Source organism: Cynara cardunculus (genome assembly GCF_001531365.2).
Source record: "Cynara cardunculus var. scolymus isolate 2C chromosome LG 8, CcrdV1, whole genome shotgun sequence".
In the NCBI taxonomy this organism is placed as follows: Eukaryota; Viridiplantae; Streptophyta; class Magnoliopsida; order Asterales; family Asteraceae; genus Cynara; species Cynara cardunculus.
Genome location: NC_037535.1, coordinates 24945073 through 24970328, shown reverse-complemented (window position 1 = coordinate 24970328; position 25256 = coordinate 24945073). Strand labels below are relative to the sequence as shown.

At 31.9% G+C, this 25256-nt stretch overlaps 2 protein-coding genes across 2 annotated transcripts; both read left to right on the top strand.

The window, feature by feature from the left end:
• Nucleotides 1-750: 750 nt before the first annotated feature.
• On the top strand, nt 751-7476 carry LOC112517044 (nitrate regulatory gene2 protein-like). Its single transcript, XM_025124346.1, has 4 exons — nt 751-1897; nt 3721-3896; nt 5041-5264; nt 6607-7476. The coding sequence occupies exons 1-4, from the start codon at nt 856-858 to the stop codon at nt 7385-7387; spliced, it is 2223 nt and encodes a 740-aa protein (XP_024980114.1). The 5' UTR covers nt 751-855; the 3' UTR covers nt 7388-7476.
• Nucleotides 7477-8900: 1424 nt separating this feature from the next.
• LOC112516366 lies at nt 8901-11060 on the top strand. The gene is made up of 3 exons (XM_025123375.1): nt 8901-9488; nt 10664-10735; nt 10824-11060. Exons 1-3 carry the CDS (start codon nt 8901-8903, stop codon nt 10824-10826), a joined length of 663 nt encoding a protein of 220 aa, XP_024979143.1. The 3' UTR covers nt 10827-11060.
• Nucleotides 11061-25256: the final 14196 nt, after the last annotated feature.

Below are 25256 nucleotides of genomic sequence, written 5' to 3'. Positions count from 1 at the left end.
TGGTTCCTTACGAAGTAATACATCTTCGACATGATTTTATTAAATACTATTAAAAATTTAAAGATTATCAGATTTTCGACAAGGTTTATTTATGTGGAAATCCAGAATCGATCGATATGGAGAAATTGATCTGATGAGAAGCATGCATCCAGTGAAGACGATAGGAGGAGACATGAAAATCTAATGAAAGTGCGTTAGGTTTAGGTTTTTTCAAGGGCATATTGGTAAAATGACCTTGTTCCATCTTGTTCCATGGGGTGGAGTGGAACATGCGTATTCTTGTTAGTTTCTATTTGTTCCATATAAAGTAACCTTAAACTAGGAGGTCCCAAGTTCAAATCCAAGAAGGAATATAAATCTCCTTGTGGTCACAGAGGTTCAAATGCGTTGACTTCGGGCTATCTGCAAAGCAGGTGGTCGCTTTGGGATTAGTCGGCTCGCATAGCGGGTTGAATATCCAGGTTAATAAAAAAAAACATAGAACAGTGTGTTTTGTTCTTTTCCGTCTTGTTAACTGTACTAAACGCATCATAAAGGAATATAACGTTAACTTTAGGAATGACTATAAAACAAAAAGTTATAGTGGTGGAATCATAAATTTTAAAACTTTAGGGTCTAAAGTGGAAACACGCAGCATTCATTTGACTTTACTAACCCTGTGCATAGAACTTTCCGGTGTTTGTCGGTATAGCAATGCGTCGTCGTTTCTGACTATCTACATGGAAGTTGGCCTTTCTCAGTATCCCCAAATCATCACTCCATTCTTCCCTGCAAACCACTCGAATTTTACTGTAAATTTGTGAAAAATTTCTGCTAAGAAATTGACTTTTGAAGATCAATCGGATCGTAGCAGCGATGGGCTGTACTCAATCGAAGATCGAGAATGAAGAAATAGTGAATCGATGCAAGGAAAGGAAGACGGTGATGAAAGAATCAGTATCTTCCCGGAACGCGTTCGCCGCCGCGCACTTCTCCTACGCCGCTGCCCTGAAGAACACCGGCGCTGCACTCAGTGACTACGCTCAAGGTGAGGTTCAATTCCCTGACAACCACCATCCGTCATCTGTCGACGCAGTTTCATCATCGACAACCATTCTCCCTCCGGCACCACCACAACCACCATACGAATCCCTCCTTCCACCTCCACCACCGCCGCTCGAACGAGCCGCGACTATGCCGGAATTCTCAATTGAACCGGAATTCAAGTCGCATCCTGACCCGATCAAGGAAGAAGGGGACGAAGTTGATGAAATTGATGATCGTGGTTTAAAGCATCGGAGTAGTTCTAGAGGTAGAAATGTTGGTTCGAAACGAGAAATGGAAAAAGAGGATTTGCCTCCGCCGTCTCCACCGCAGCCAGCACCGCGGCAGAGTGAGAGTAATCTCAATCGTGCTGCATCGCCACCACCTCTGCCTAACGTAATGTCATGGGACTTCTTTTTTCCGTCGATGGAGAACGTCATTGGACCTAGTTTGGCTGAAGTCGACAACGGGAGTAGAAGATTCGAGAGAGAAGAGATCCATCGGAAAGAGATGGAGGAGGAGGAGAAGGAGAAACACCGGTCTATGAATCATAAGCACATGGATGGTCATGGCGACGGCGATGGTAGAAGTGGCGACGGTGGCGATAAGGGGGTTGAGGATGTGGCGGCGGAAGTGGTGGAGGAGCCTCCGCCGCCGCCACCTAAAGTTGTAAAGAAGGCGAGGGTTCCGGTTCCAGCTCCGGCAGAAGTCAGGAGATCATCCGGGAAGGGAGGTGGACAGAGTCTGAACCTTTTGCAGATATTTACCCAGCTTGATGATTTCTTTCTGAAAGCTTCAGAGAGTGCCAATGAAGTTTCAAAGATGCTTGAGGCCAATAGATTGCATTACCACTCTAATTTTGCAGATAATCGAGGTATAACATTCTTACATATATATACACACACCTATAGGGTGATGTTCAGGATAAAACCACTAAAATGAAAAAGAAACAACCATTCATCTGGCTGTATGTAAATATGCATACAAGTAAATTGTAAAGAATTTGTTAGATATGCACAAGTGAATAACATTCACACATTCATAGAAACCAAGAAACGGCTTCCGTACTTTATGCAAATGTGCATATCGTATATAAATTAAATGGTTACCAAGGTGTTCCTCAATTTTATTTGTTCAGGGGTTTTCTCTTGAACCTATGTATTTATACATATACACATAGGGTGAGGTTCCGCAGAAAACCACCAAAAAATGAAAAAAAACTGAGGAATACTTTGATAACCATTCATCCGGGCGGCATGCACATGTTCATACAAGTAATTTGTAAGGAATTTGTCCAGTATGCACATGTGCATAACATGCCCACATAAAAACCAATAAAGAGCTTCAACTACTTGTAAGCACATGTGCATATCGTACAAATAAGTGGTTACCATGAGTGTTCCTCATTTTTTCGTTCTTTTTGGGCTTTCCCCTGAATCTCCCTCTACACACACATAAATGTCAATAAATGCATGACCTTATGATAGATTTAAGAACGATGTACTCCTCCCAAATCAAGTACCAACCAAATGAGATTACCTCCATTTTCAAGCCTCATAATTTCATGCTCTTGAAAAATGTTTCAATGATTTTAAATTGGTGAAAGCTAATAAAACTAACTGTGAATGTTGTTGAGAATCTGGATTTCGTGGTTACAGCCACTTGGATAGTTCTTGGATCGTGTATATATTGCAATTTCCAAATATTATATTTTGACTCTGAATGCCTTAGGTTTCACGAGATCAAATATTGGGATAATCCAAGAAGTCACTCTTGTTCTTAGGCAGAAAACTGAGTATATATACACTAGATTAACGGTTTTATATATTTATAGGAGAGATCGATGGTTAGAGGCTAGTTAAGCAGTTAATAGATACTGCAGAATAGTTATAACCGCTTGTGGATAAAGTTGAAATGGATTAGAACCTGACTCAGAGCTTGTGGATAAAGTTGAAATGGATTAGAACCTGAGTCAGAAGCTCTGAGTCAGAACACTCTCAATCAGAAGCTTCTGATGCAGAGGCTCTTGATTCCATACATGGAGTCAATTTGTTAGAAGCTTAATGAGACTTACAGCTTATTCGGTCAGCTATAAATGACTATTTGGTAGTGGCTTAAGATATAGAAAGTGGCTTATTCAATAAGCTTTTAGGGGGAAGTTTTATGCATAAAGCCAAGTTTTTTTTCCCAAGCATGCCCCTCCCAGTTAAAAAACAAGCTCATACTATCTATGCAAAACTTTTCAAACAAAAACACAGATAGATTAATCCACACAGACAACTTTATTCATACAGGATTTGATGAAAGACCAACCAAACAAGCAAACAGCCCCTTAGTCTAAAAAACCACCAAGTTTCTAACTTTCTTCCCCTTGCACCCTAGGACCCTGCATGCGCCCCCTTGACCCTGCCTGATGACTCCGCCCTTCCCGACTCACATTATGTTTGCCTTATCACCTGGTGGATCCCTTATAAATCACAATTACACCAAAAATGTTTGACGACACTAAAATCACCAACAAAACAATTACATTGGCTTTACGCAATATAAAGAACGATGGTCTAACTGTTTGATGAAGTACTTTCAGTTTTACCTATAACCCTTGATTCAGAACTTTGTGGCACTACTCATATGTGAATTTAAAATCTTGATTTGTTTTCTTTGACTGATATCTATGAACGGGATGTTCGATTATAGGTCATATAGATCATTCTGCAAGAGTCATGCGTGTTATTACCTGGAATAGGTCGTTTAAAGGATTCCCCGAGGCCACTGATGATAAGGATGACTTCGATTCCGAAGAGAACGAAACCCATGCTACAGTGTTGGATAAGATGCTAGCGTGGGAGAAGAAGCTATATGACGAAGTGAAGGTACGTCGATGCACTAATGAATTTATCGATCTAAAGCTGTTTAGTGGTCCGGGAATGATGTTTTAATCTCCATTAAATGCTGTTACATTGACGTTTTTAAATTGTTGATACCTAGTTGGAGTGTCGGTATAAGGCTATGTTCGGCAAACTAGTTGTTGTTAAGCCGTTAGCTGATAAGCTGGTCATATTTGGTAAAAACTAGTTGATAAGCTAGATGATAATGTAAAATGACCTAGAAGTACATGATGGAAAAAGTGGAAAAAGCCTCCGGAGCTTATTGAGACGCTAATTTATGTAAGGACCTGTTTGTTAGCAGCTTAATGAGTGTAATGGGACTCAGATTATTTGGTCAACTATACATGACTGTCTGGTAGTGGCTTAATGATATAGAAAGTGGCTTATTCACTAAGCTTCTTGGGGGGAGCTTACTGCAGAAAGCCAAGTTTTTTTTCTTTCCAAATTTGCTTTCTCAATTAAAAAACATGCTCATTCCATCTATGGAAAACCCCCCCAAATAAAAACCTTTCCAATCTATATAGATAAATTAATTCATACAGACAACTTTATCTATATAGGACTGAAAAACCAACCAAACAGCCGTAAGTAAAATAGCGTTTCAATAAGCTAGTTTATGGCTAATCGAACTGGGTTTTTTCATTTAGTTCAAAAAATAAGCTAGCAGAAGTCGATGAAAAAAATTGAATAGGTTGCTGAAAACCTTAATGTTTTCTTCGGCCTTTGTCTTAGGGGTTGTTGGCCACAATGCTATTATTGATCTGCATTTCTTAATTACAGATATCTCGTTGTTGTAAGTTGTTTGTATATAGTCATTTTTGGCAATAAGCTAACTTATTTTTTGAGCTTTTCGAAAAAAACCCTTTTGTTCAGCCATAAGCAAAGTTTTTTGAAAAAGCTACTTCAGGTAACATTTCAATAAGCTCCAGGGTTTTTTTCTTCCAGTTTGTTCCAATTATGTCTATAAAATTTTCTAATCGGTTTTCCAGCATTTTTTTGTAGGTTATTTTACATTTTCATCCAAGTCTAGTTTTTACCAAACATGAATAGTTTATCAGCTAACTGCTAGCTTTTCAGCTACTTTACGTGAGAGTCTTGGTTGCTGAACACATTGATTGATGATCAACAGGCAGGTGAACTGATGAAATTGGAGTACCAGAAAAAGATTGCTTCACTAAACAAACTCAAGAAACGCGGTGCCAGCACCGATCATTTGGAGCGGACAAAAGCAACCGTAAGTCATTTGCACACAAGATACATCGTAGATATGCAATCAATGGATTCCACCGTTTCAGAAATCAATCGGCTTCGTGATGAACAATTGTACCCAAAACTCGTTCAGCTCGTTGAAGGGTAAGTTTCCAATTTGTGAATAATTCGTCTTCAAAATGAATTTTTGTGTTAAGAGTCCCACATCGGCTAGATTTAGACAGTTTTTTTATTCAATATATGTTGGAACCCCTCTTCTTTCCTGAAAGGCTCTTTTGGAGAGTAATATGTTGGGTTCCACATATCTAACATGGTATTAGATTCATAATCTACAATCCCGTATGTCTTGGACCAGGACTTGACACTCGGGGACATTTCGTCTGTCTAGCCTTTGTTGGATGGGACATGTTATAACATCTTTGACAAGTTCTCTATAATTTCTACAAATCTCGAAGCAAAAGTTAAAATCTTGAAGAAAAGTACATTCGACTCCAACAGTTTCTCCATTTTTGGGGATTTCAGTATTAATTATATTATTAAAATATTTACATTTGATGTCTCAACAAATTTTTATATATATTTAATATGAAGTAATAATATATTCAACTTCAGTGGTGAAACATAAACAATAATTATGCATTTAATTTTAGAGAGAGCTCCAAATTTGGAGATTTATATTATATCGATCTTACTTTTTCTAAATTTGTGAAAAGGTTTTGGAGAATCTGTTGGACCAAAAAAGTCGCTTAAAAACTCCAGAAACAGAAAGTCAGTTTTCTTCATTTTGGCGAATCTGTTGTAGATGCTCTTAGAGGCTGTTTGGTTGGTTTTCCATTGGGTCTGTTTGTTAGCAACTTAATGAGCTTAATGGGACTCACAGCTTACTCGGTCAGCTATACATGATTGTTTGGTAGTGGCTTAATATGATATAGAAAGTGACTTATTTTTCTAGGGGGAGCTTTATACGGACAGCCTAGTTTCTTTCAAACCCGTAGCTCCTATTAAAAAAACATGCTCCTTCCGTCTATGAAAAAACCATACCAAATGAAAACTTCCCTAATCTATACAGACAGATTACAACTTTATTCGCATGGATAAAGCTGTATGGATAAAGCTGTCTGTACAAATTGGAGAGATTTTTGTTTGGAAGGGTTTTTTTATAGATGGAAGGAGCGTGTGTTCTTTAATTGGAAGGGGTAGGTTTGGAAATTTTTTGGCTTTCTACATAAAGCTCCATCCTAAAAGTTTACTGAATTAACCATTTAGCCTCTTTCTATATCATTAAGCCATTACGAGACAGTCATGTATAGCTGACCGAATAAGTTACGAGTCTCTTTAAGCTGCTAACAAACGGGCCCTTCCGATATTAGGCAGACATGGAAACTCTCTCTTCGCAATATGTTGAAACCCCTTTCTCTCCTCGATGGCTCTTTTGAGAAGTAATCTGATGTGCTATATATATATATATATATATACTTGCATACAGGATGGCCGTAATGTGGGAAAGTATGAGAATTCAACACGACAACCAATCAAAGATCGTGCAGGCCTTAAGATCACTCGATATCTCCCATTCGCCAAAAGAAACGAGCGAGCACCACTACAAGAACACACGACAACTTAACGTTTATGTTGAGGTGTGGCATGGCCAGTTCGAAAAACTCATGTTACACCAGAAAGAATACGTAAAATCTCTCAACAATTGGCTAAAACTCAACCTTATCCCGATCGACAACAACCTCCGAGAGAAAGTCTCGTCCCCCCAACGACCTCAAAACCCACCAATCCTATCCCTTCTCCGAACCTGGCACGATTTCCTCGAGAAGCTTCCGGAAGAAGGAGCTCGAACCGCCATCCACAACTTTGCAGCCGTCATGGACACCATATTTCAGTACCAAACGGACGAGATGAAGATGAAAGAAAGATGCGAAGAAACACGAAGGGAATTAACACGGAAACAACGGAAATTCGAAGATTGGTACAACAAATATATAGAGAGAAGAACGTCGGATGATATGGAAAACGACAAGGATGTGATTGCCGATCAGCAGATCACGGTGGAAGCGTTGAAGCATCGGTTGGAGGAAGAAGAAGAAGGGTACCAGAGGCAATGTATTCAGGTAAGGGATAAATCTTTGATGAATTTAAAGACGGGTTTGCCGGAGGTTTTCCGGGCGATGTCGGAATTTTCTCGAGCTTGTTCGCATATGTATAGAAACTTGAAGTCGCACTCGAGGCCGCAATATTCGAACACAAGTTTGTCATGAGGCATAATGTAAACATAAACTACATGTTTGTATGATTTGCTTGTATGTTTAAGCAAATGTTATTAATTGAATTTGTATGATTGAAGTTATTGGTTGTGAATCAAACCGTAACGAATTTTGTTCCGGTTATTATTCAGGTAAAAAGTTGATTATCGACAACTCCAACTGGTCCCATATTGGATCTGTTCCGAAGGACACTGTGTTAGAATATCGAACTGGTTATTTAATGAGATTTTAATTAACTCCATGACTTCCTGATACATTAAAAGAAAAATAGCTCCATACTGATTAGAAGGTAATTGGTCTAATTAAAATCCCATTTAAGGTTAACGAAGGTGTCATGAATTTAATTAAAAACTCATTTAAGATAACTAGAAGGGTACTCGTGTAATGAAGCGATATACATCTCGATTTTAGTGTTTTGTTTTATTCTGTACCTTGTCGATGTTATAATATGGTTTTATGTAGTTTTTACAAATTGATAATCTTTTTTTAATAAAATATAAATTTGATTTAGTAATATAATTGTTTATAAAAATAATAATTAAGTTTTCTGTTAGAATACAATGATTATCTTAATTATATTTTAGATTTTTTATATTTCAAATGAAATGTTTATTCTGTATTTGATTATGTTTATCTGCAGTTAGTTACACAAATTCAAGCGTTGAGCTTTAATATGTTGTACCTATGTACAATTTACTTGTAATATTGAATTTTAAGTAATGTGCATCGATAAACATTACTTCATGTATAAAAAATATTTTTAACAATTTTTATCAAATGCTTTATAATATAACTAGAAGAGTACTCGCGCAATGCAGCGAAACACATTTCGATTTTAATGTTCTATTTTATTATTTGTCTTTGTCGATGTTATAATACAATTTCATGTGTTTTTTAGAAAACAACAATGATTTTATTTTTGAATAAAATATAAATTTAAAGATATCATAAAATTTTGAAAAAATATATCAATGTTAATATTAAATCAAATATTTAAAAGTTCACATTTTTTATGTAATTTCTTTAATTTATTTTTTTATTATAATTTAATTTAAGTTTAATAATCAAATAATTTATTTTTGGTTTAATAATATAACACTTTATAAATATAATAATTAAGTATTCTGTTAGAATTCAATGATTATCCTAATTATATTTTAGATTTTTTATATTTAAAATAATATATTTATCATGTATTTGATTATGTTTATCAACCTTTACTTTTCCTTTCGCTTACAATCTTACCCAATCCGTAGGTTTTCAAGAAAACAGTTATTATCATGTTTTTTGATGGATTAACCGGATTCCTTTGGTTTCCAATGATATATGCAGAAATTGGAATGGAGGGATTAGTAGTGAATTGAAAGAAAGATGAAGGTCCTATTAGTAAATTAGAATAAAGATGAAGGTCCTAGTACTAAATTAATAGAAACATGAAGGGCCAAAAGAGCACAAGTTATAAAAAACTTAATATATAGAGACGTGGCCACAACTATCATCTAAAAAGATGGCGTCCGGAAAATCCGAACCACCGCGCCCCACCAACTACCCCTACTACGATCCCCTTCCTTCTACTCCTCAACCAGCTCAATACTACGTCGTTTTACCCTTCTACTCTCCCTCCGGCCACCGCAGATGTGCTCGATTATGCCGTCGATACGTCTCTTACGCCGTCGCCGTCCTCCTCCTCGCCGGCGCTCTATACTTTCTCTGGCCATCTGATCCTTACCTCAAAGTCATCAACCTCCGTGTCGATCGCCTGAAAATTCATGCGACACCTAAGATCTCTATTGATATTACATTAGGTGTGACAATTAAGGTTCGTAATCCTGACGTTTACTCTCTCGATTTTCGATCTCTCAATGTGTCGGTCGGATATAGGGGAGAAGAGCTAGGGTTTGTTACATCGGATGATGGAAAGGTGAAAGCATTTGGTACATCGAACATCGATGCTACGGTTGTTCTAGATGGAGCTGAAGTTGTCAAGGAGGCGATTTTTTTGATTGAAGACCTGGTGAAAGGTTCGATTCCGTTTACTACGACATCGGAGATTCGCGGCAGTCTTGGAATTCTGTTCTTTAATTTTCCTATCAAGGTATGTATATATTTTTGTTGAATCTATACGATAGTACTTGAATGCATCATCTTACAAGCAATTCTATGCTATTAATTCCTGTTAATGCTGAGAATTGCCACCTCTTTCAAACGTGCAAGTTTTCCTATTTGATTGGTGTTTTGGAATTATATCAGCTTAGTAGTTTATGAGTTTCGTTTATTTCAAAGTGACGTACCATAACAAATGTGTATTTTCCTTTTGGTTGATTTTTTGGTGCATATAGAGCCAACTGGATCATTATCTCCGAGCATTTAGTCTGCCGCCTAGGACTTCCTTATTAGATATTTGAAGTTTGGTTGTCAGCCTACTGATCAGAACGCTGTTTGTTTACGTTGGTCTCTAGCTCCCAAGGGTTTGCAATGATCTTTGTACTTGACAGTATATTCCCGTTGGATCTGTGCTTGCTCCATACAAGCTCATACAAGCTTGTGCATTTGTTTGGCTCTTGTTGCTCTGCTTGCTTGATATCTGTCTCTTTTCTAGAGATTTTAAACTAGAATTCAAGGTGGTCACATGATACATGATTTTGATTGGTTGTCCTAGCATCCCAAAGTCTTCATCTTTTACAATGTAGTTGAAACTACAGGGCAATAACAGTGGGAATATGTGGAACCCCATTAGATCACTATTCCAAAAGAGTCATCGAGGAGTGATATATGCAGGAGAAATGATCCAAATTTAGCCGATGAGGGACTCCACCACACGCCCATGTTGTTAGGAGTGTCGAGAGGGGGCTAGATGGGTGAGGGATTAGACAAATACAGATTGCATGAGAGTGTCGAATCCCTAGACATTGGCTCTGATACTATGTGACAATATGGAACCCCTTTAAGTTACTCTCGAAGTGAGCCCTTGAGGAGAAATGATCCATGTCTAAGCAGATGTGAGACTCCAACTATAAGGTTGTGCATTCTGGTGAAGTGGTTAAATTAGTTTCTTGTTTAACTTTGTTTGCACACTTTGAAAGCTTAGAAGAACATTGATATACATCTTTTTGTTGAAAAAACTTGTTAGTTTGATTATTCATACATGTGTTGTGTATTGCAGAGAACATTGTTTCAGTTTTCATGAATATCTGCTCATTTTCAATCTTACATTCCATTTCGGAAGTATTATTTCTGATAATGTTATGACCACTTGATGCTGTTGAACAGGCCAAGTTATCATGTGATGTCCTTATGAACACACACAATCAAACAATTGAACGGCAAGATTGTTATCCTGCGGTAAAATGAAACATTTTTTCTCGTTTTCATCGTATTAAATCCCTCTTATCTTTTCAAATGAATTAATGCTCGTTTCGTTTGTGATCAGTGATGCATTATGGATGAGAACGTAAAAGACTATCGAGGAGGAAAAAGATCATGCTACATTATATGCAACTGTTCGGGTAAATGTTCCTTACGTTTGTCTCACGTAACTTTGTTTGTTCTCGGGTGATTATTTTATCCGATCTGCTTCATAAAATAACCCCATTGTAAATATAACATTGTACACTATGGTTTGCATCTAATTGTTATTGATGTTAGGTTACGGATTAGTGAGTCAAAAGGCTTATAACTGTTATCTGTAGGTTATTTCTTTAGGGTATGTTTGGTATCGTGCGACAGAACATAATAAAACAAAAACTCGTTGTCCCACAAACCCCTTCATAAAATAACCGCATTATAAAAATAAAATTGTACACTATGATTTATATATAATTGTTATTGATGTTAGGTTACATTTTAGTGATTTGAAAGACCTACAACTGTTATTCATAGGTATTCCTTTAGGGTATGATAGGTGTGTGTGAGAAATGAAAACAAAAACTTGTTGTCTTGAGTTTGGTGTTACATGTCAGTATGATATTTATTATAAATATTTTAAAATTCAAGTTTTGAAATTATTATAACACGTACAGAGAATTAAGAGAGACAGATGATAGAAGCATGAAATATAATCGAGGGTACAAAATTCTTAACTTTAGAATCGAAACCGAATCGTGTTACTTTGCGTACACTCTAATAAACTAAAGTGAATACAAATGGTGTAGGGAAGTGTTTTTAGCTTGAATGAAAATGGGTGGGTTCTGTGACTTAACCATCTGTTTACTAGATGTTATAGTTTGATGAACCCAATACTAATATCCATTACGGAATAAGAGGCCGTTTACCAATCCTAACTAAGTAAACGTTTATTGGATATGAGTCATCACCATTAATTACCTTATCAGATATAATTATTGGCCATTAAAAATGACAAGTAAAATTATTTTATTCAGGTGTGGATAACACACTAAAATTAATTGGGTAAGCGTTTATTGGATATCAGTCACCACAACTTCTTACCGGATGGATAAAAGTCACCATGGTTAAGTAAGGTTGGTGAGTCAATTAGGGGCTATTTGGTAGTTGCTGAATGGTTTGGTATTGAATGATTAAGAGATTCTCATGATATAGTGCAAAATGAAATATAATTTTTTTGGTAATTGTTTACAATGAGATTAGGGCATTGAATGGTTAATGGAGGTCCAGGATGCAAAATCATTTAGAGGATTTTGGAACCATTAAAAGACAGAATTTTTTATGCCAAACAAGATTCACCTCTTAACGATAGAGAGGTTGTTCCATTACATGGTTAACATTTGGTAAACGAGGGTTAAATGTCTAATCCCTTCATTCTTGGGCTGGCCAGCCCATTGGCATTGGTGACTGATATAACCCTAAATTAGAAGTCCATTTAATTCAAATTTATTTGGGTTTTGGACGCAAATTAATCCAATGGCCACTATAAAATCAAACTAATAGCCTAGTTCTTTTAATAAAATAATTTAGCAGACAATTTTTAACTAATTTCACTTGACCAAATTAACCGAACCCAGTAAAATCTCATTCGAAAGTAGGGATTGAGCTAAGTAAGATATACGCATCTCAACCACTAGGATCTAGATGTCGTTATTGTGAAGAACCCGACTTGTGCACCGCGCAAGATGTATACAAGTAGACGATAAAACAAGTAATCAATATTATGTGTGCATGATTCCATGGTGTATAAACATACAATTTAAGAAAATAAAGAGTAAGCTACCGAATTTGGTCTACCAAATTTATTGTTCTATACAGTTTCTTCATTGTGGTATGTAAAAACGACCGGATTTGTTCCTTGGCTTTAGCGGTCGTTAGAAGAACCCGTTAAGTCAGAGGTATTTTAGTCTTTTTACCAATTCTTTTGTCTTTTACTCCATTAGAAAATTACAAGGACCAAAATTGTAGTTTACTTTTTTTTTTTTTTTTGGCATTTTTCTATTTATTTTATTAATATTTTTTTATCATTAATTTGATCGCACCTCCAACCAAACCACCACCATCGCCCAACTCCGGTCATCTCCTTCGGCTATCGCCACCGTCGCCCACTATTATCCACCACCAAAAATCTAAATCAAATCCAAACCTCCAAATTAAAAACGAAATCAAACCCAACTTAGACCTTAAAATCAAACACAACTCCAAACTCAGACCTCAAAATCAAACAGAAAACCTAAATTAAAAGACGATGGTCTCAAACCCTAAACAAAAAATCCTATAAATCAGAAAAATAGTGAACTGGAAGCAAAAAATAGATCGATTTTCTGAAATATGAAAATAACCTAAAACCCTAACCCTCTAGTTGCTGTACACCAACTTACCCACTGCAAATCGAGGGTATTGTTTTGATTTTTTTTAAGGTGTACACATCGTTGGAGTTTTAGAGAGAGAGGGAAGGAGGGGGTTTAACCATGACCTGGGTTGTAGAGAGAGATTGAAGGAGGGAGTGTAACAATCGTAACTATACCTTGTGTAACCATTGGTGCTTATGACGAGGGACGGATCCGGAATTTTTTTCAAACGGTGACTCCATTTGACTATAAGAAAAAACTATAATGAAATTTTTTCAAACGGTGGCACCGTTTGACTATAAGAAACATTTATACATAATTTTTTTTTCAATCAGTGACAACATTTGACTAAAAAAATGACACTAATACGATTCAAACTTGGGTGTGGGGTGAAATAAAAGCCTTGCAAACCAATTCTACCAAATAAAACTTGTTCTCATTATAGTTTCAAAACACATAATGACACACAACAGATTAATACGGTTACACTTTGTACGAATACTTTTTTTTACCCTTTTGTGACACGTGTCACTTGTAATCACTAAAGTAGGTCTCTCACATAAAGACGATATAGGTGAGGAGGTGGTGGTGGGATGATATAATTAATATAGTTTAATATGCTATAGAAAATTGCATATTTGGTCCCTATAATTTACATACTTATTTACTTATTAAAGAAAAATGTGCTAAACGTATAAAAAGTGTAAAATATCTCTGATTTAACGGTCTCTTCTAGTGACCGTTACAGACAGGACCAAATCCAGTTGTTTTAGCATACAACAATGGCGAAACTATAATTTTTAAACCATAGGATCAAAAATGTTACAAACAATAAACCACAAAATAAAATATGAATAGAAACTAAAACTAATGCATATACAAACTTAAATATGTAGATATGATCAATTAAAAAACAGTTAATATTGTGGCATTTTGTAATGTTTAAACTCATGCCCAACAATTGCAAGTGGTTTTTTATTTTATTTAGTATTAATTATAACACATTTTAAATAATTTTATTTGAATTAAATTATTAAGTGAAATTCTTGACTTCTTTTTTCAGAAAAGTAGATCTAGAGTAGTCGTCACGTGGCAAGATTTGCCCACCCAACAAGTCACGTGCCAACCCACTTAATTGTCAAATTCAAAACTCCCAATCACTTTTTATATCATTCCTCTTTTAATTATAAAACAAAAACACACTTAAAAGTACTTGAAGACTAGTGGAACACACATTCCATTCCATCTTCTACGCATATACATACATATATATATACATACATATATATATATATATATATATATTTATACTTGCATTCTCTTAGAATTTATCCTTAACAACACAGGCTAGAAATTGTTTCAAATGGTGACACCGTTTGACTATAAGAATTTTTTTTCAAATGGTGATACCATTTGACTAAGAAAATGCCACTAACAAGATTCGGACTTGGGTCTGGGGTGGAATAAAGCCTTGTAAACCAACTCTATCAAATAAAATTTGTTTTCATTGTAGTTTCAAAATACATAATGTGAAATACATTAAATTAATACGATTGCACATTTCACGAACCTAAATTTTTTACTCTTCGACGAAAGAATAATATTGTGGCACGTGCCATCGTATGCTCTACTATAGGTCCGTCATTGTTAAAACATCCACAATAAAGGTGTTTGACACAACTTTTTAGAAGGTTTTTTTAGTGTTTTAACATAAGAACCTCTGAACACGGATTGAATGGATCAAATTGCCAAAAGTCTAGTCGAGACACAAGGTAATTAGAGTTGTGGTTCAAAACAGACCATGTTTTGCATGTGACATCATACTTCTGGTACTACGGGTGCTCATGGGTTGGATTGATCAGGTTGAATATATTTGAACAATTCAATCTGATGCTTTTGGTTTGAAAAATCTTAACCCAACCCAACCTGTACGGGTTGGTCGGTTGATACTTTGATACATCAAAATATTCTTCTAATCTTGAATATGTTATGTCTCTACTCATAATTTTTTTTTCCATCATCAACCATTTGATACAAGTTGTCCATACTTCTTACTTATATCACAGTTACTGCACATATATACGAATGAGTTATATAGAGACGTGAATAGATTGAAAATGTGTGTGTATGAATAGCGTACATGATAGTGTAATTGTTTACCGTGTATATTAATAGAAATTCAACAACCATATTAAATCCAAGAAATAAAAGGATATCGGGTTGGGTTCAAATAATAATAATCTAATATCAACCAATATCTACGGTTTGAATATTTTACAACTCAATTAGACATCGGATTGCTTCGAGTTGAGTTATTTCACGCTGGGTTGGGTTGGTGGGGTTTTTGAGCACCCCTATCTGATACGCGTCAAACTATATTGCCTGCGTGTGTCACATTATGTATTTGACAAGCCAGTCACATTTGTATGCTTGGCTTACGTGACACCAATTTGTTTCTTGATTGTTGTGGTTTTCATCATAAATCATATTTTGAGTTCGTTTTAAACAATCAAAACACATTTCTTAAAGGCTCTTCGGATCGTCTCTTCCACTTTGCTCAAATTCTAATCATCATCAACATACAAATAGAACCTTCAACTCATGTATCTTGATATTATCGAAATATCGAATACTAAGAAATAGTTGTTTCTTTAATAATGAATCAACTGATTGGATATTCGACATATAGAAATGAATGTCTTTGTATTCGTTTCAGATGTTATTTTTTATAAAATATATACAACATTTTTATCAGATAAGTCTTACGAATCAAGCTAATTATTCCATCAGAAACAAGCTTCTTTCAAGTTCAATGTGCATTTAGTTTGTATTTAGGGGCCGTTTAACAAACGTTTACACGGGTAAACATTTACCAAGTCACATTACTTTATCGAATGAATATGGTAAAAACCAAGAATCTTATCATGTAAGAGCGAAGACAATAACTGAGAGTCTTGTCTAGTAAGTGAAGGCGACGAATCTTACCACTGTTAACGTTTACCGGGTAAAATGTTCTATACAATATCGTTTTTGGTGGATTAAAATCTTACCCAGTAAATAAGTGATAGTATTGAACTTTACCGATAAGTGCTTACCCAGATAAACGTTTGATAAACAACCCCTTAGTTTTAAAGCAATGGATTTGATAAAGATACAATAACTATGAAAAGTATTATTATAATTTTTAATTTAAAACAAAAAATTAAAATTTTAACCAAATATTTTATATATTTTTGTATCATCCGAAACAAAAATATTACATACATTATCTCTAATACAATTTGTAACACTCCCAAATCCCAAAGCAACAGACTGATTCAATAACTTCGAATCCAACTTAAAACCATGGTGAAAGTTATTGGTAGTCCACTGTTTAAGATCTACAAGAAGCTAACAATTTTCATCTTCTATCCATGTTGGACGAGTTGTTACAAATAATAAAAACATACTTTAATCAATTTTTGTTTTATATAAATACTTTTTTAACAAAAAAAACTTTAATTTTTAATTCAATTAAAGTAATATATTTTACCATTTTACTCCAAATAGTAACAATTAATTTGTGTCTATTAATAATGATTTTATGTACATGTACGTAGGTGTATTGTATTACAATTTGGTAATAAAACAAGTTTTAATTGTTTGTCTTTACTAAATCATATTAAAACTAAAATAATAAAGTATATTATCTATACTATATTATAAAATATTTGACAAAAACTCTTAAAAACTATTTTTTATTCATGAAATATTGTTTATTAATGCATATTACTTAAAATTCAAGATTACAAGTAATTTTGTATAAGTACAATTTATTAAAGCTTCGTTTTTAAATTTGTTTAAATAATTGCAGATAATATAATTAAATACAGGATAAACATTTATTTTAAATATAAAAAATCTAAAATCTAATTAAGATAATGATTGAGTTCTAACAGAGTGTTTATTATTATCTTTATAAAATTTTATACTGTTAAATCAAAAATAAATTATTTTGTTATTAAATCTAAATTAAAATATAATAAAAAAAATGAGTTAAAGAAGTTACACAAAAAAACGAGAACTATTATCTTCAAATTTATATTTCATTCAAAAATAAAAACATTATCGTTTTCTCAAAAACACATAAAAACGTATTATATTGATAGAGACAAAGAATAAAAATTAAACATTAAAATCGAGATTTATCTCGTTGCATTGCTTGAGTACCCTTCTAGTTATTCTAAAATATAGACTCATATACCGCTATGACAAAGACTCTTTAGTTTATTCCTTGTTTCTTGTTTCCTTATTTGGTACATGTTTTCCATAGATTTCCTTAACATGTATTTTTTTTGTTTTTTCAATACTATCTCGTGTTTCCAAATAATGACAACAATAAGAGCAAATTACTGAACCACAAGGGTGTTGTGTAATTCATTTGAGCTTGAACTCTAAAGGTCAAAAGTAAACTCCAAAGGTCAAAAGTGTCTGGAGGTTCCAAGTTCGAAACCAAGGAGGAATAAAAATCTCTTTGTGACCACGAAAGTTTAAATGCGGGAACTCCGGATTATCCACGAAGCGGGTGGTCATTCCGGGATTAATCGGCTCGCATAGCGGGTCCAGATAAATTAAAAAAAAGAGCAAATTACGATTTTTATTTTTATGGCTTAAAAGTTGGGATTTTTGTCTCTATAGTTATCGTTTTATTGTTATTTTCAAACTTGGAGTAGTTCCTATCTTTAAGTAGGAGAGACCAGAACAGTAAAAAATTGTAAATTCGACAGAAGCGGAAAAAAACAATTAATTGGAAATCATAAAAAGAAAATGATGATAATTACAAACCATAAAGACGAAAATCATAGTTTCTATACCATAGGAACGAAAATCACTTCTTTTAACAAACCACATGAATGAAAAAACGTAACTTATGGGCTGTTTACCAAACGCTTATCCAGATAAGTGCTTATCAAGTCAAATTTACCTTACCAGTTACATATGACAAGCACCAAGAATCTTACGTGATAAGAGCGAATACAAAAATCGAGAGTCTTACTCGGGAAATAAGGGCGACAACTCTTACCAAAGTTAACACTTACCGGACAAGTAATTGAGTACAACATTGTTTTGGTGAACTACAAGATCTCACCCGGTAATAAGTGATAGTGTTGAATTTTGTCGGTAAACAATTAAATTAATATTTTAATAAATTAAATTAATATTTTAAAATAATAATTAATTGCTATTTTAATAACAAAAAAAGTACCGTGGAAAACGACATCTAACGGATCAAGTTGAGGTCACGCCAACTCAGTATAAAAAAGCCACATGCCCCTCCACTTGTTTGAAGCATAAAGCACAAAGTTCAGATCCTCTCGAAATCCATTCCTATTGATCTTCCTTGTTCCGCCATGAACGCCACCGTCAGCTGGTACAACTCCGCCGGCGGCCTGAGCTGCTGCTGGAGCCGGAAAGCAATGGACTACGACGAGCTGGTAACAGTAACTGTTTCAACTTCAAAAGCACGCATTATCTGGAGAATTTTGTTGAGAAAAATTAAGAAGGCGAAGAAGAACCTGTACAAGTTTTCAGATTCATCGCGATTCGGTTATGAAGCTTGTGAGTATGCACAAAACTTTGATCAAGGATTAATGTCGAACGATTCTGATGATTTATCGAGATCGTTTTCGGCTCGTTTTGCTGTTCCTAATTCTTCCATCTTTCAACGCAAGCGATTGATCGCTTGATTGGATTAAGATTTAGGTTTTCGTTTTTTGAAAGAAATGATCGATTCAGAATGGAATCGTTTTAGATTTATTAGTAATTAGTTGTAATTTGTATGTTTTCAAGCTTATGGAAGATGGAAGACGTTGCTTTCTCTGTTTTCTCTCTTCATTCACAAGCAGGTGAAGATTCTAGAAGCCATGAAGATTCTTGCTTCATGCGGTCGTCGCCTACTCTATCTGTTACCAAAAGGAAAAACTAATCTTACTTTTTATTCACAATATCCATGACCTGCAATAAGCACAAATCAACAGGATCATCTATGAAGCATTTTTTACGATATCACAAGAACTCATATTCTTTTATGATTTCTTCAAAATAGGAAACAAAATATCGAGAGAGAAAAACTACGATATAAACAGTTTCTTTTCCTATTTTCAAATTTGCAAATTGCATTAAAAATTAACAAACTTTAATTTGATTCTTATTTTGGATAAAATACTTTAAAAACTTCTATTTTGATACTTAAGATGTAAAATTTTAAACATTTAAGTATTCAGATAATCGGTTGAAGCATTAACCAGTTACCATGTTGATCTGGCAAGTGATGTAGTATTCGGTTAATGCTTCAGCAAATAATACTGAGTTACATACCGCTTCACTCACAATATCAACATTCAACAGGGTAAACAGTTAATACCTCAACCAGTTACTCAAGTACTTAAATGTTTAAAACTTTACATCTTAGATATCAAAATAGAAGTTTGTAAAGTATTTTACTTATGAATCAAGTTAGAAATTTTTTTTACATAAAATATTTACGTATCTGGGTAAATAATTTTTTTTTTCTGATAAAAAAAAGGAAAAAAATGGATTTACATATATAAAAAAAAGGCGTTAGAAATTGACCTGAAAATGTGTATAAAAAGTGAAGATGATACGTAACAATATATTTCAATCCTTTTTTTTTCCAAATTTTAAAGATTTTAATATGAATTATTTATACTATATTATAAAGCATTTGATAAAAACTCTTAGAAACCATTTTTTATGCGTAAAATATTGTTTATTAATGCATATTACTTAAAACTCAAGTTTGCAAGTAGATTGTACGTAACTACAACTTATTAAAACTCCATATTTAAATTCGTGTAACTAACTGCAGATAAACATAATAAAATATAAGATAAACATCTCATTTTGAATATAAAAAATCTAAAATATAATTAGGATATGCATTGAGTTCTGACAGAATACTTAATTATTATCTTTATAAAATGTTATATTATTAAACCAAAAATAAATTATTTCTTTATTAAACTTAAATTAAATTATAATAAAAATAAGAACTTTTAAATAGTTGATTTTGATATTAATATTGATATATTATTTTTCAAATTTTTATGATATCTTCAAATTTATATTTTATTCCAAAAATAAAATCATTATTGTTTTCTTAAAAACACATAAAATCGTATTATAACATCGACACGGACAAATAATAAAAGAAAACATTAAAATCAAGATGCATCTTGCTGCATTGCGCTAGTAAAATCATCTGATTATTTCATATGCAACAAAGTTTTAAACACATTTACAATTCTGTGTTTCCTTTCTTCTTCAAAATAGGTAAATAATAACTATTACATATTTTCTCTCATCTAAAATTTAATTTCAAAAACTTTTAATTTTTTTCTTCTAAATATAGATAATTTCCTTTTCCACATATTTTCTTCATTTTAGAAATGCTAAAAGGATATTTGTACAATGTTGTTAGATATATTTTGACTTTAATGTTTTATTTTATATTTTTTGTCTCAGTCGGTGTTATAATACGGTTGTATGTGGTTTTGAGAAAACGATAATGTTTTTAAGTTTTGAATAAAATATAAATATAAATATATTATAAAAAATGAAAAAAAAATATGGATATAATACCAAACTAATTATTTAAAATTTCTCCTTTTTTCTGTATTTCTTTAATTTATTTTTTTATTTTTGGTTTAATAATATATTTTTTATAAAATAATAATTATGCATTTTGCTACAATTCAATGACTATCCTAATTATGTTTTAAATTTTTATATTTAAAATTAGATATTTATCCTCTATTTGATTATGTTTATCTGCAGTTAGTTACACGAATTCAAACATAAAGCTTTAATAATTTGTCATTATGCAAATATGTTTAAAACCTATGAAACCACATAAATAATATTGAAACTTCACAGTGTTTTGTTATAAAAGTACGATATTTTTAGTACATTTACAATGTTTTGTTGTAAAGTTTCGTGTTATTTTATGTTCTAAAAAATAAGTTGGACTCATATAAACCATACTTATTATCATATTAAACTATGAAATAAATTATAAAATAACAAAAGGGATCACATATGATCCGATTTCATTACTACATAAAGCCGTTACAATGGCTTTTTTTCTTTAGTAGTCCAATAATTTATATTATATTAAATATTTTTCCTTTTTTTATTAACGATTACGAATACTTGTATAAAATATGATTAAGATTCTGAACTATTTTTGATAGAAAAAAATTCAAATATTAGGGTATTACTACTCTTTTTTCTTCTTTTATCTTATTAATGAAGAAAAATATATTATAAAACATTTGACAGAAACTCTTACAAACAATATTTTATGTATACAGTACTGTATATTGATGTATATTACTTAAAATTCAATATTACAAGTAAATTGTGCGTAAATACAACTTATTATTGCTTTATTTTTCAATTCGTGTAACTAACTGCAGATAAACATAATCAAATACAAGATAAATATTTCATTTTCTATATAAAAATTAAAATATAATTAGGATAATCATTGAATTTTAATAGAATATTTAATATTATTAAACAAAAATAAATTACTTTATTATTAAATCTAAACTAAATTGAAATGAAAATTTGAATTAAAGAAATTACATGGAAAATGAGAATTTTTAAATAATTAATTTAATACTAATATCGATACATTTTTTTCAAATTTATATTTCGTTCAAAATAAAATATTATCGTTTTCTAAAACCACGTAAAACCGTATTATATCGACAGAGAAAATGAATAAAATGAAACATTAAAATCGAAATATATCTCACTGCATTGCTAGAGTACCCTTTTAGTGTTGAAAAATAGACGGGTCGATGATACATAATAAATCGGGTAACTGTATTACCAAATTAATCTCCTTTTGAAATAACTTTAGAGGTTACTAGAAGAATGTTTGCATAATGTAGCGAGTCATATCTTTGTCGATATAATACGGTTTTTAGTGGGTTTTAGAAAGTAATATTGTTTTTATTTTTGAATAAAATATAAATTCAAAATATTCATAAAAATTTGAATATATATATATATATTACTATCAAATTTACTATTTTTGTGTAATTCTTTAATTCAATATTTTATTTATAATTTAATTTATATTTAATAACGAAGTAATTTATTTATCGTTTAATAATATAATTTTCTATAAAGAAAATAATTAAGTATTTTGTTAAACTAATGATTATCTTAATTATATTTTAGATTTTTTATATTTAAAATGAGATATTTATCCCTTATTTGATTATGTTTATCTATAATTAGTTATACGAATCCAAAATGAAGGTTTAATAAATTGTATATACGTTTAATTTACTTGTAATCTTGAATTTTAAATAATATACATCAATAAATAGTAATTTATGTTTAAAATATGATTTTTAAGAGTTTTTATCAAATGTTTTATAATATAGCATAGATAAATATCTAGAATAAATCAATTATTTGTTTGACCTATTTAGAGAAGTACCTCAAGGACGTTCAAATGTGTGATTTTGACCAAGACATTTAAAAGTTTTTGGGCCAGTTATACATGTTTTAGTAGTTACACAATTAAAAATATCTACGTTTTTACTCTTTTAGTCTATTTGGCGGTTTTTGATTCCTACTATAGAATAATGATTCCATTCAAGGGTCCATCTACCCATATGCTTACCCAGGTAAACGTTTACCTATGAAGATCAACATCTAACTTATTTTACTGGATAAGATTGTAGTCCAATCAAAACAATATTGCATGCAACAATTTACCCGGTAAGCGTTTATCGAGTAAGAGTCTTCATCATCCCTTATCGGATAAGACTTTTCATTTACCAGGTAAGGCTCTCAACCTTTGGCATGTTCACCCGGTAAGAAAAATAACTCTAATAAACGCTTACTGAGTAAACATTGAGTAAATGGGCCCCAAGTAAATTCCATACGTTAGTTTATATTTTAAGACATGATTTGTTTTAATTATTACACTATATAATACATAGTATGAGATCTTATATATTTATTAATTTATTACTCATCAAGTTAATATATAGTCTTGGTCCAAATAGAACAATGCCTCCAAAAAAAAAAATTAGAACCGTCTTCACTTATATGGAATAAAAACAAACCCCATATAAAATTAAAATAAACCAGATGAATTCGTTTTTAGACTATGTTTAATAAACATAAGCTAACTTATTTTTTAAGCTTATCTCAAAAACTATGTTTGAATGGGTAAAAAGTAACTTATAAGCTAGCTTATTAAAACGTTATTTAGGGTTTGTTTGTTAATAGCCTAATGAGCTTAATAAGACTCACAACTTATTCGACGTACATGACTGTCTGATAGTAGTTTAATGATATAAAAGTGGCTTATTCAGTAAGCTTCTAAGGAAGAGTTTTATACAGAAAGTCAACTTTCTTCCGAACGTGTCTCTCTCAATTAAAAAAAAATACAATCCTTTCATTTATGAAAAGACCCTTCCAAAATAAAAATAAAAAACTTTCTTAATGTATACAATAGGTTAACCCGCACATAAAACTTCATTCATACATGAGTTAATAGAAAAACCAACCAAACACCTCTTAAAGTAACGCTTTAAAAGCTTTTTTGGGCACTTCTTTTTAAAATTACTAGAATGGTACTCGCGCAATGCAACGAGATATATTTTATTTTAATATTTTGTTTTATTTTTTGGTCTTTGTCGATATTATAATATGGATTTATGTGGTTTTAAGCAAACAATAATGTTTTTTTTTAATATAAATTTGAAGATATCATAAAAAGTAAAAATTATACATAAAAGTTCTTATTTTTTGTATAATTTCTTTGATTCAATTTTTTTATTATAATTTAATTTAGGTTTAATGACGAAGTAATTTGTTTTGGTTTAATAATACTAGAATGATATTCGTGCAATGCATCGAGACACATCTCGATTTCAAGGTTTCATTTTATTCTTTATATATGTCGATATAATACGGTTTTATGTGGTTTTGAGAAAACGACAATGTTTTTATTTTTGAATAAAATATAAATTTGAAAATATCATAAAAACTTGAAAACTACATCGATATTATCAAATTAACTATTTAAAAGTTCTTGTTTTACGTAATTTCTTTAATTCAATTTTTTTTATTATAATTTAATTTAACTTAATGAAGTAATTTAGTTTAGGTTTCATAATATAATTTTTTATAAAGATAAAATAATTAAGTATTTTGTTAAAAGTCAATGATTATCCTACATATATTTTAGATTTTTTATATTTAAAATGAGATATTTATCCTTTATTTGATTATGTTTATCTGCAGTTAGTTACACGAATTCAAATATGAAGCTTTAATAAGTTGTACTTACGCACTATTTACTTGTAATTTTGAATTGTAAGTAATATGCATCAATAAACAGTATTTCATGCATAAAATGTTGTTTTTAAGAGTCTTTGTCAAATGTTTTATAATATATTACAGATAATATTTATAAAGATAATAATTAACTATTATGTTAGAAGCCAACGATTATCCTAATTACATTTTAGAGTTTTTATATTTAATATGAAATGATTATCTTGTATTTGATTGTGTTTATCTACAGTAAGTCACATATGAAACTTAATAAGTTATATTCATGCAAAATTTACTTGTGATCTTAAATTTTAAGTAATATACATCAATAAGCAATATTTCATATATAAAAAAGAGTTGTTATCAAATACTTTATAATATAGTATAAATTAGAATCTCTATGTCAATCATTGATATTATAATATAGTTATCACCGAACAGATCTATTACAGTTTGACTATTTCGATTGAAAGGAATACTTTGAATTTTTAATGATAAATTAAGAGTATTTTAATTGTGGCACCATTCCAATGTTTGATTAAGAGGGTATTAGTGGTTCAATGTTACATTGGATACTGAAAGGGAGAGTATATATGAACATGGTTAAGATTCTACTCCAAAATCAACAATTAACTATTCATATGTTTTAGCAGAAAGATGCAATTATCAATATTTAATTACAAATAATGCTTAATATTTAACTCAAATTATGACAAACGATTGAAGCTATTGGTCCTCGT

Coding starts and splice junctions, on each gene's coding strand:
- LOC112517044 (XM_025124346.1), top strand. CDS start 856: ATGGGCTGTACTCAATCGAAGATCGAGAATGAAGAAATAGTGAATCGA. Junction 1,898..3,720: donor TAATTTTGCAGATAATCGAG/GTATAACATTCT, acceptor GTTCGATTATAG/GTCATATAGATCATTCTGCA. Junction 3,897..5,040: donor AGCTATATGACGAAGTGAAG/GTACGTCGATGC, acceptor GATGATCAACAG/GCAGGTGAACTGATGAAATT.
- LOC112516366 (XM_025123375.1), top strand. CDS start 8,901: ATGGCGTCCGGAAAATCCGAACCACCGCGCCCCACCAACTACCCCTAC. Junction 9,489..10,663: donor TCTTTAATTTTCCTATCAAG/GTATGTATATAT, acceptor GCTGTTGAACAG/GCCAAGTTATCATGTGATGT.